The sequence below is a fragment of the Poromitra crassiceps genome (assembly GCF_964638095.1).
Source record: "Poromitra crassiceps genome assembly, contig: HAP1_SCAFFOLD_347, whole genome shotgun sequence".
Lineage (NCBI taxonomy): Eukaryota > Metazoa > Chordata > Actinopteri > Beryciformes > Melamphaidae > Poromitra > Poromitra crassiceps.
This window is the reverse complement of record NW_028152057.1, coordinates 144,801-157,500: the sequence shown is the minus strand read 5'-3', so window position 1 is coordinate 157,500 and position 12,700 is coordinate 144,801. Positions and strand designations below refer to the sequence as shown.

The 12,700-nt window shown below is 43.2% G+C and overlaps 1 protein-coding gene across 1 annotated transcript in view; it reads left to right on the top strand.

Annotated features, from left to right (window-relative positions):
- The window catches only part of LOC310771086 (integrator complex subunit 3), an 80,074-nt gene that overhangs the window by 32,775 nt on the left and 34,599 nt on the right, over positions 1-12,700 (top strand). Inside the window, exons 13-16 of the mRNA XM_083663759.1 lie at positions 1-90; positions 234-340; positions 7,259-7,378; positions 7,532-7,661. The exon at positions 1-90 is cut by the window's left edge and continues 2 nt beyond it. Of these exons, the coding sequence (XP_083519885.1) occupies positions 1-90; positions 234-340; positions 7,259-7,378; positions 7,532-7,661 (447 nt within the window). The remainder of the gene's footprint in view (positions 91-233; positions 341-7,258; positions 7,379-7,531; positions 7,662-12,700) is intronic.

Sequence of the window (12,700 nt, the reverse complement as noted above, 5' to 3'; positions counted from 1 at the left end):
CATCCCTCACTTCTTTCCTCCTTTGGAGTCTCAGGTGCGTCAAGGTGTCTTCAACTCCCTCAACTTCATCATGGAGAAGAGAGTGCTGGCGTAAGACACACACACATGCACACACACACTGTTCCACACACAAAAATACTTTTTGGACTCTGAAAGACAAGAGTGATGCATTTATTTACCTCTCTCTCTCTCTCTCTCTCTCTCTCTCTCTCTCTCTCTCTCTCTCTCTCTAGCCATCTGGCTCCGTTGTTTGATAATCCTAAATTGGACAGAGAGCTTCGCTCCATGCTGAGAGAGAGATTCCCCGAGTTCTGCAGCTCGCCCTCCCCGCCCACTGAAGGTACACACAGACACATTCCCCCCTCCCCCCCAATATTTTATTTTGTCATTTTCAGAACATCAACAAACAAACAAATAGAAACAAACTCAGATACGGGAAAAGAAAAGGGAAAAAAACACATACAAAACAAACAAAAAACATATACCGTATACATCGACACTCCAATATCACAACCTGGTGCCACCAGCCACACAAGGTGCCTACGTGCCCGGCTGCCCGCAAAAGTCGCTAATCTCGTCATGGTAGGCCAGAAACAGGTCCCAAATAGTTAAAGGGGGACTAACCCCCTAGATATGTATCAGAACAGTGATTTGAAAATACCTATGGAAAAAACCAAGAAATGACATATGCTCTTGTCTATACTGGACTCTTTGGCTGTGTTAAAGTCAAGATTCTTTTTCGGAAATCGACGCCATTACAGTTTGCCTACTGCCTCAAAAATAATTTATTTGATAGGGGCAATATCTTTATAAATATCAACAACTAGCCAACGCTGTTGGTCTGTATGGAAACAGAAAATCTGAAAATGGTTGAAAGTTACCGTATATCAATTTGGTAATTCAGTGGCGAACTAGAAATTTAATTATTTTTCTGCATGTATCTCTATGGCAGGGTGTCAAATTACGTTACGAGAGCAAAGTGACATGGGCTCGTTAACAGCAGCACACCCACAATAGGACAAACCTCTCGCTCTGGGGTAACACAATGCGAGATTTCTCCACGTAATTCCCTCGTCTAACTAGAGATAAACCGCGCAATGAAATCCGTTTTTAATTTGCGTTTTGGGGCTTTTCGTGATTCTTGTTGAAAGTTACAACACCTCTGATTTTTCCTCTCAGGGTGCAGGAGGCAGCGCAGAGCTCTTCTCCTCCTCACACTGTTCCCATGCGAATCCCCCCGAGCAGCACACACACACAGACAGAGCCAGTCGCTCTGCTCTGCTGACTTGATTTCCAGAAAAGTTGGCGTTGCTTGTACACAGTGATGATATTATATTAGCCGATATGTTTAGAGAAGCTTTGTCACATTGTCACGTCGTAGTATAGCGTTATATTTTACATGTCCGCTAAACTGCGACGAGATTTGTTTGCTGAAATGTCAGACTGTTGAAAGCCCCCGCCTCTCACTGCTGCTGTGTGCTGCTGCCGCGCGCCCCCGCGGGTGCATGAGAGAGCAGACTGGCCGAGAGAAAGTGCTTCCAAGTCGGACTGATAGCCGCGGAAATGTCAGACTGTGCTCTCTGTGCTCTGAGAGCACAGAGCTGCTGCTGCTGCTGCTGCTGCGCGCGCGCCCGGAGCTTGGTGCTAGTGCATGAGGTTACAGTAGGACTCTCTCCCGCCCGCTCCCGCCTGGCTGGGCTGGAGACAGCTGCTTCCAACTCAGACTGATAATATAAACATCATCATTCGAGCTTATCCAGGTAAGATATTAACTCATTGAGTGCCAGCCACTTTTGGAGAACGGACGCTCCCAGTGCCAGAGTTTCAGAGCGTTTTCAGTGATTTCTCGAGGCCCACAGAATATTGTGTGATATTACTATGTAAACACTGAACACGCACAAAGAACGATGAGACTCTATTCTATCATCTGCAAAAAAAAGTATATTGATCCCATTTTCCGTTCTTTAGTTATGAGCCGGAGAAAATAGCTTGATTCATCCAAAAATAGCAATTTTTTTCTAGAAGCTGAGATAATTGGCCTTTTGTGAAATTAAACATTTCAAGCACATCACTGACTCTGAAGCTTGCTGCTGGTGGGCATCGGATATTCTGGCTTGCGTTTGTCAATCCTGTCCTGCTGCCTGGGTCTGTCTGGGTGTTGCGTGCTGCTTAGGGCTGCACGATATATCGTTTACACATCGACATTGCGATGTGCGCATGCGCGATAGTCACATCGCAGGACGTGCGATGTCAAAAGCAAATTAACTCGTCATGTTGCTTGATAAACTCTCACTTTAGGGGTAGCCTACTGAGTGAAATGCAGGCTCTCTCAAAGGAGAGAGACGCCCCGCTACTGTACTCACTCATTTAATGCTTAGCTTCAACACAACAAACATGCACAGAGAGCAAAATTGAATTGTTTTCGCTTATGTTGCGTTGCTGACAGTAGCCTGTCTGTAAACGATGTGATTGCGGAGGCGGACCTGTTCACAGCTTGCAGCGCAGTAGTATACAGCAGGCTGGCTGCTGTAACTCAACATGTCCGTGGAGTGGAGATATTTACTCTTGAAACACCAAAAAGCAAGACCGCAACTTATGACACGAAGGCTAAAGGGATTACTGAGAAGTTGTCCGTGTATCACCGCAGCTCTCTCTCCCCCTCAGTCTGATGATGCATCAGATGATAGCAGTAACGTTACGGTAGAGGTAATCATACATAGCGACTCATTTACACAAAACATGTCGGTGAAAATAAAAAGACAATAGACATAGCTGGGCAATTAAATGTATATTTATTACTTTTCACGAATGAATTGTTTGTCACCGGTCGGCTGCATGTGAATCCTCGTCTCTCTGTACTGCCCTGCGTGCGCTCAAAAACCGGAACTCCCCAAATGCGGAGCGTACCACTTGGTAGTTTCTGGAGGGGGGTCAGACCAAGTGTGTGAAGTAACCATGTGTGAAGTGGCAGCGGTGTTTCATTGTTGATTTATTGAAACGTTAGAAGAACGAAAGAAGTTGAAAGCAGTGATTATAATCAATTAAATCTAATGTTTTTCTGCAAATAGCATCATTGGGAGGTAGATTCTGGCACTCAATATTAGGGGTGGGCAAATAATATATCAAATTTATATCCATATTGTATTGTGATTTGAGACTATATGGTCTTAGATGTTGGATGGTAATATGGTGATACAGCATACATGTTGTCTTTCCCTGGTTTTAAAGGCTGCATTACACTAAGTGAAGTATAGGCTAGTGACATTTTAAAGTAGAATGTCATAACTCACTTTTTCATGTATGTAAGTCATGGAAATCCATTGGTCAAAATGTGTATGCACCCTGATAGATGACGCTCTGAGGCCTACCAGTAGGTCACAGCCCAGTGGTTGAGAAACATTAAAATACCTAATTTCCCCTCCAAAATCAGATGGACTCCTCTACAAAATCATCCCAATCATTCTAGAAATATTTTTTTTTTCAAATAGAGCTAATCTGGTGAAAATCTGTATTTTTTCATATCGCAATATATATCGCATGGGCGGGGAATATCGCAATGTCAGTTTTTTCCAATATCGTGCAGCCCTAGTGCTGCTCTGCGTGCCCCCCCCCCCCCGCCCCGCCCCGCCTCGCCTCAACTGCACACTCCTCCTCCTGTCTGTGGTGGCTCTCTGCTGAGTTTGCTGTGCCACCCGCGACATCCAGCTTTTTTACAGCGTTCCGCGTGTGTTTGTCACCGGCAACGATGCTTCCAGTTGAGAATAACAACTCCACGGTGTGGATGTGCTGTCGTGCTGTCGCAACCGACACGGAGCGGCTCAATTGTGGGAGCAGATTGGCTGCTGCAGGCACAGCTGCAGTAACGTGCTTCAGCATATCGATGCATACGGATGCGATGCGATTTCCGTTTCCATAACGACTTCTTCTTTGTTTTTTCCTTGCCTTTCTGTTATGTGGAGAGCACTGTCGCCACCTAAGGGTTCTGTAAAATAGGTTATAGACCTCCAATAGCTATAATATTTGTACAGGAGAGGCAGAAGGCTTTGATCGACGCCCCACCGTCAAAAAACGCAATTGACGAACATGTCCGTCCTTGGCACTCTACGTTACTATTTGAAATGACGAACATGTCCGTCCATGGCATTCAATGAGTTAACACATTGAATGCCAGCCATGTTTTCATTCCTGTAGGTAAGTTGTGCCAGGGGTGTTTTTGACGATTCTGGCTCATTTTAGAACAGCCGAGGATTCTTTTCTGTTAAGAATTCATGAACACCAATCATCTAAAAATAACTAATAGAATGTGTGCTTTCTCTGTCTAAAAGAGTTAGTTTGCAGAGTTAGTAGTTATGTAGATATTAGCCGTTGAGTACAGCATGGTTTCAGCGTCTGGAAATTTATTCAGAGATAAATGGCTTTTTGTGAAACAGTCACTTTAACCATTCATTTTTGGCATCAGTAAGACCGTCAGACATTCTAAACAATAGTTTTGAACAGTAATTTCCTCCATAACAACAGGAAACACCCCTCTCATTCAAACTCCTCCCTCCGTGTGTCTTCTCCTCCTTCCTCCTGGCTCTAACAGCGGGCGTGTCAGAAGCGCGTTGCTGCTGCTGCCTGCCTGCCTGTCTGCGTGCGGCCGCTCTCGGGCAAGACGAGTCTGAAATGGATTACTGTCAAATCGCCTCGCCATTTCCTTGAATGGCTTGCTCCCGCGGTGTGTGTGTGTGTGTGTGTGTGTGTGTGTGTGTGTGTGTGTGTGTGTGTGTGTGTTTGCGCGTTGCTCCGGGGCGGAGGGGATCTCTGTCCGTTCTGTGTGTGTGTCTCCGGGCTTCTGACTGTAAAATCGCCAAGCCATTTCCGCAGGAGGAGGCTGCTTTTGGTCCACGGGTCCGTGGCTGTGGCTTCTATCTGTCTCTGTCGCCACTTAGTGGTCGGTAAAATAGATTACACACATTGTCTTGCTCCAATAGTTATCTCGAAGATGTAAAAGGGGTTGATTGATGTCCCACCGTCAAAAAAAATAAATGTTTATGTAAGACGAGTTAGCTCGTCCTTGGCACTCAAGCGCTGGATTATGTAAGACGAGTTAGGTCGTCTATGGCACTTAATGAGTTAATAAAGTAGTGACACATTCAGCGGGAAACTAACTATAATTAAGACATGTGCCAACTTTGACGACGTTTGGTTCAGTATTTTAAGAGCAAACTTCAATAAGAATAGGCTTGGAGTTCTGAGGAGCCGAAAGGGTACAGGGGGGGTAGGGGAGTAATTATCTTGAAATCCCATAGTCTTTGGGGGCACTGTGACGTCAGTGTGCCCCTAATCTCCCATTCATTTGAGAGAAAAAAAAAAAGCAGTGTTCGACCCTTAGAGGGCGCTTATGCCAGTTATGCTGCTGAAAAATGATACAAATGGTAAAATGGCAACAGTTTGGTTTCAAATGTGGAAATTCTGACCAGAATTCTTCACACATCACCCCCAAAGTCATATATATTGGTTAAAAGCTGAAAAAAAGTGTTTTGGGGGTTAGTTACACTTTAAGTGATTTGGTCCTCAGGAACCTAATGCTGCCTACACACTAGAGGATTTTCAAATCTTAACCGATTTTAAAAACATGAGAGACCACAGACATAAGGACAATTTCATCAGATTTTAACATTCAAATCGCCTGAACGCACACACTAGACGATTCGGCCAGACTGCAAGACCACACACCAGCCGTTTGAAGTACCGACTCACAGCGATTCCAGCAACTAGACTGTTAGGCTGTTTATATCCCACAAAACCGCAATTTTTTCCCACAGACAACAGCAGATGGCTCTCAAAACATGCACAGAGCGGCGGGGTCCACTTCAAGCAGGCGGACACCCTCGTAAAATGAGCTAAAATAACGTCCTGTCTGAGAGCTCATATTACAGCATATCCGCTCCCTTGAAGCAAACAAACCGCTCCGCTCGGCACAGGTTTGGAGAGCCATCCGCCGCTGTCCACCCTGTTTTAAGCTGTGAGGATGCTGGGGAGAGAGGAGCTACATGGCACTGCTGTTGCCACAACTCGTTTGTTGTGAGCGCTGCATTAACATCCGGGTATGATGCGTCGACGCGTCTCGGTCTGCGCTCTCATTGGCTATTGCGGGTTCCGTCGGGAGACAGCCATCGTAAATATCAAACATGTTTGATATGCCCGATTTGAGATCGGGCAGGCTCCGATTCAATCGGGAGCATTGCAATAATCTTATTGACACCACACACTTGACAATTATTTTGACAAAAAATCGGTTGAGACTAGCCTCAAATCGGAGTACCAGTCAAATATCTTTCGAATCCGGTCAGTGAAGGGCAGAACCAGAAGGCATGAGACAGAGTGCCCTCTGACACCTGACACCTGTCACACAGTGGTGAGACAGACGGGTAAATCTTATGCAATTTATGCTTAGAATAGTGAAGACGGTGACTGACTTTAAATTGGATCAGTTGGCTGCTATTAACTGAGCAGAGTTGTATCACAGACAGACTCCTGTCCCATATAATGTCAGCTAACTCAATACCAAGTTCCCCCTGCCATGCTTCTCTAATCCTCTCAGTAGAGGCCATGATGCAGTTATCAAACAGACATACAAATCTAGAAATGAGATGCTTGGAGTGAGGAGCTGGGCTCAGCAATACATTGAAAAAAGCATGTTCATTTGGGAGCTCTTCAAAGGTCAGAATCCTGGATCGCACATACTTTCTGATTTGCAGGAATCTGAGCCAGTTCGTGCCAGGCAACTCAAACTTCCTCTTCAGTAGATCAAGTGATGCAAAATGACCATCTATGTATATGTATTTGATGGAAACTACTAAACAAACCCCTTCTCACTCCAGCACACACACACACACACACATACACACACACACACACACACGTTTAAATTTAAATGATTTATTTATGTCCACATGGATACAAAGTACAAAGGACATAAACACTAATAATGCAGTCAGATGTTGGGAGTCAGTCAGTTACATGAGTGACTAATTGGCGAGCACATTAATGCACACACAAAAAGACAACACCACACAGGATGATGACAAGACAAATACAGTTATACTGTAATACAAGATAATGGTCAGTATCCTGCTGTAATAATAGCAGATATTGAACAATACCTTGCTAACTGCTAGGCCCTTCTCACCAGCCACCTGAAGGCCTCTCACAACCAGCTTATGCACGTGTGTGTGTGTGTGTGTGTGTGTGTGTGTGTGTGTGTGTTCCACAGTCAAAATGGAGGAGTCTACTGCTTTGGAGATGGACAACCATGTTCTAGACAAGGAAGAGGGTTGCTATGACAGCACAGAGGCCGCCTTCAGCGACGACGAAGAGGAAGTCAACAACAAAGGTGAGGAAATGCCCAGTCCAACCAGTCTGATCTGAAGCTAAAGCCATAATAAAACGCCATAATAACAGTTGCAGTATTGAGATTTTCCAGTTCAGTAGAAACTGTTTGTGTTAATTATTGGTCTGACTTTGTGTTCGACCAATCACTGTGCAGGAAAGAAGCGTGAGTTCAGGTTCCACCCAATCAAAGAGGCCATTATAGAGGAGCCTGCTGACATCACGCCCTTCCTGGACCAACTGGACGACACCATGAAGGAGAAGGTGCTGCAGCTGCAGAAGGCCAGGTGGGTCACACTGTCCTCCACCAGCTCCTCAGCTGGTGCCACACTATGTTTGAATTTGAGCTCTAAAAATGAAAGTTTTTCCCAATATAATAATTGTGTTTAGCACCTAGAGCAGTGGTTCCCAACCTTTTCCAACTCAGGGCCCACTTTTATGTCTCAAAAATGTTCGCGGCCCACCTCCGACCCCATAAATACAAAGGCCATATAATGCGTTCTCAGAGCACTTTTTTATTGAAAATTGAACATAAAGGACTGAACTGAATACAGGAGAAACATGTGGGAAGCTCCACAGTCACTAACACAGCACCTGTAACATGTTGCAACACCTTCAGTATTACAGTTTTCAAGGAGCTGTCCACACACACACACACATACACACACACACACACACACGCACACACACACACACAGACACACACACACACACACACACACACACACACACACACACACCAATCATTCAAGGAGCTGTCCATCAGCACCACACAGATGTCAGAAATGACAAGCAAGGGGCTGTCTGTAACAGGCTAATTAACAAATGATTAATAAATAACGGTATCCTTCAACAATGGAAAAATGCATTCTCATAACAATTTGACATCCAATATCAGATCCAAACAAAATCCAAATATCAGAAGAAAGCCCATTAAATCGATAGGGTTACAAATAAACACAAACCCAATATAAAGATGATGTAAAGATGAAACTTCAATTCAAGCAAAAGCAATAACATCAAAGAAACAAAAATCATACTTTTTCAAGTATGATTTTTCAAAATCTTTCAAAAAAAATTGAAAAAAAAAAAAAAAAATTTTTTTTTCAGAAATCATACTTTTTTGGAAATGATTTGGCGGCCCACTTGCAATACCTTCGCGGCCCACCAGGGGGCCGCGGCCCACAGGTTGGGAATCACTGACCTAGAGGCAGTGCTCATGCAGAACACCCAACACAATGTTTAAGGGTGTCAATTCAAAACAAATCCCAAGCGACCTAAAAAGTTCTGAATTTCAGTCCACAAGCTTCCTCTTCCTCATTACAGAATCTGCATAGTGACGATTGTTCAATATTAAATCGGTTAAGTTGTTTTTTGGTAGCGCTAATTTTGTAAAATAACTTCAATTGAAAGATTCTGGAATAGGAATCAATTGTTGTTTTATAAATTGATCTGAAAAATTGTTTCCAAGGTATCAAAGTATTATATTCATCTTCCCAATATAGTGGGGCTCAAAAAATGCACTTTCAATGTAAAATAGGTCGCTTCCGGAAAGAAGCGCCAAAATTTGCACAAATACTCCTTGTGGATTGTTATTTTGATAAAAGTAACTGGCCACGCAGAAATCTCGATCTTTCCAAGATGGCCGCCATTTCCCGCCCCAAAAACACTATTTTGGGGGCAACTTTGGGTAGAATTGTCCAATACGAATTATCTTGTTATCAAACCATACATTTATGACCACAGAGAAGCCAGATTTGTTCCATGTTAATTTCAAAATGGCTGCCATTTCAAAGATGGCTGCCATTTCAACTATTTTTACCATAGGATTTCACTGTCCAGGGCGATTTTGATGATTCTGGTGTCAAATGACAGGTTTTTAACTATGGAAATTTAAAAATTATACATCAGAAATCATTTGTATATCTCCTTTTGCCATTTACTCTGCATATATTTTCAAAGTAATGTGAAAATATGCATAAACAACAGTATTTTAGCTGGGCTACTTGGAGCGGAGCACCAGCAACATGAGCAACTCAGGGGTCAGCCTGCCTAGCAGCTGTAGTGTCAAGGACTACTCCAGCGCCAGCCTGCACCACCTGCAGGACACTCAGGAGATGACCCCCCCCCCATCATTGATTTCCTCTCCCCACCTTGACTCTCATTCTTTCAAAGCTATTTATTGTTTTAGCAAAAATGTATGTAATTACTTTACAGCAAGGTGTCCATTTATAAAAGTGGTAATTATTAGATCAAATGTACTTTATTAATTAACTCATTGAGTGCCAGCCACTTTTGGAAAACGGATGCTCCCAGTGCCAGTTTCAGAGCATTTTCAGTGATTTCTCGAGGCCCACAGAATATTGTGTGATATTATGTAAACACCGAACACGCCCAAAGAACGATGAGACTCTCTTCTATCATCAGCAAAAAAAGGTTTATTGATATCATTTTCCGTTCTTTAGTTATGAGCCGGAGAAGATAGGTTGATTTCAGCAAAAAGAGACGTTTCAAATTAGAAGCTGAGATAATTAGCCTTTTGTGAAATGAAGCATTTCAAGCACATGACTGACTCTGAAGCTAATATTTTCTGATGTAGTCACACCTCAAAAATAATTTCCTTCAATAAAACAGTGAAAACAAAGGAATTTTGTTTGGCAAAATAATATTTTTTAGCTGCAACCAGCAGCGCTGGCCCCTGCGTGCGCTGCTGGTTGCAGCTTCTTGCTGGTCTTGATTTACTGCTGGTGGGCATCAGATATTCTAGCTTGCGTTTGCCAATCCTGTCCTGCTGTCTGGGTCTGTCTGGGTCAGTGTTGTATGCTGCCCTGCGTGCCCCACCCCGCTCAACTGCAAACCCCACCTCCGTGCGAGTGTCTCTGGTGGCTCTCTGCTGCGTTTGCTCTGTACTGAAAAGTGCGCTACATCCAGCTTTTTTACAGCGTTCCGCGTGTATTTGTCACCGGCTCCCATGCTTCCAGTTGAGAATAATAACAACTCCACAACTAATCATGCGGATGGGCTATCGCAGCGGACACGGAGGGGCTCAATTGTGGCAGCAGATTGGCTGCTGCAGGCACAGCTAACATTATGCTTCATGCATATCGATGCATACGGATGCGATTTCCGTTTCCCCATGACTTCTTCTCTGTTTTTTCCTCGCCTTTCTGTAATCTGGAGAGCACTGTCGCCAACTAATGGGTCCGTAAAATAGCTTTTACACATTCAACATCCACCATACTTTCACAGGAGATGGATCAGGCTTTAATCCACGTCCCACCGTCAAAAAACGCAATTGACGACTTTAGTCGTCATTGGCACTGAACGTTACTATTTGAATTGACGACTATAGTCGTCATTGGCACTCAATGAGTTAATAGATTAATGTATTTATTTATTTATTTATTTATTTATTTATTTGTTTATTTATTTATTTATTTATTTATTTATTTATTTATTTATTTATTTATTTATAGCTTATGCATATTCAATTGTAACCAAATAATCACTCCCTGTGAAAATAAAATGTCAATTTCCTATACATTTCTAATAAAAGTTGTGCTAAAATACTGTTGTTTATGCATATTTTCACATTACTTTGAAAAGATATGCAGAGTAAATGGTAAAAGGAGATATCTCCAAATGATTTCTGATGTATAATTTTTAAATTTCCATAGTTAAAAACTTGTCATTTGACACCAGAATCATCAAAATCGCCCTGCACAGTGAAATCCTATGGTAAAAATTGCTGAAATGGCAGCCATCTTTAAAATGGCAGCCATTTTGAAATTTTCATGGAATAAATCTGGCTTCTCTGTGGTCATAAATGTATGGTTTGATAACAAGATCATTCATATTGGAAAATTCTACCCAAAGTTGCCCCCAAAATAGTGTTTTCAGGCTGGAAATGGCGGCCATCTTGGAAAAAAATAAAATTTCTGCGTGGCCAGTTACTTTTATCAAAATAACAGTCCACAAGGAGTATTTGTGCCAATTTTGGCGCTTCTTTCCGGAAGCGACCTATAGGTGCTGTTTTGAGCCCCACTAATAGGAACCGACTGTATGTTGGAACACAGTGACCTCTGCTCTGTTAAATGAAATGATAACTTATTTATCTTTACATGTACCTTTTTCACCAAGGCAGTTCCAGGGCCAGTTCTTTGAGTTGGTTACAGATAGGGCTTTCACACCGGCAGGGCTCCGTGCCGGTTCCGGTTCCAGAACCATAATCTGAACTGGCCGGCGCGTTCAGACCGAAAAAATAATTGGTTCGGAACCTGAAAAGTTGGTTCTCAGCGGAACCAAAAAATAGTTGGTTTTCCTTGGGAACCGTGACATCATCAGTGGGCGTGTCTCATTCTAGGCTGTGAAAACGAGCAGGAAGGAGAAGAAGGCAGTGACAACACAGAGAAAAATAATTTGCAGTGTTCTGTTGAGGAAACCAAATGTTTAGTGGCGATTTGGGCATCTACCGAATCTCAAGAAAAGCTAGAAAGCAGTACAAGAAAGAGCAAGTCATATGCCGAACTTGCAGAAGAGAGGGCCAAGGCTGGGTTTACTCGAACGCCAGACCAAATAATTAATAAACTTAAAAAAGAAACTGAAGAAGGACTACCGAATAATGTCCTCCCACTTTGGTTCCGCTTAAACTGGTGTGAACACGGGCTGGTTCGCCAGAAAGCACCAAGGTTCTGAGACTCCAGAACGGAGCCGGAGCCAGAACCAGAACCGTGTCTGTCTGAAAGCGCTAAAAGTGGCACCAACTCATTGCTGGACTAACTTTTCAGACCAAGGACCACTATGTACCAAACCAAATGTCCCAAGGACCACTTATACAAATACATTATACAGATACAAATGTTTTTTCCCCATGAAATAAAATTGGCAGATTTAACGATGCAATAGCATCAGAAAGGTTAAATAACACCATAAGGCTACTGGTTCAAAACAGACAGACCCAAGGGCCCAAGCCTACTCCTCAGGAGTTAAAGGGATACGCCAACATTTTTGGAGATTCACCTATTTGCCATATTGCTGATAGCAAAAGTAGAATGCAGACCTGCCACCCTGCACGCATGTTGGCATCAAAGTACACTGGTACAATTTGTCATTTAAAACTACGCAAAAAGGCGTTGACGCCTGTGAATGCACTTGTGTGTGTGTGTGTGTGCAGTATGCGTATTATGTGTTGTGAATCTACTTTTCACTTGGTCACTACTACTAGACGCCACACACACACACACACACACACACACACACACACACACACACACAGAGAGCACTGCTCTGTTTCACTCGTCTCTTCTCTCTCTAAAAAAATTGCGAC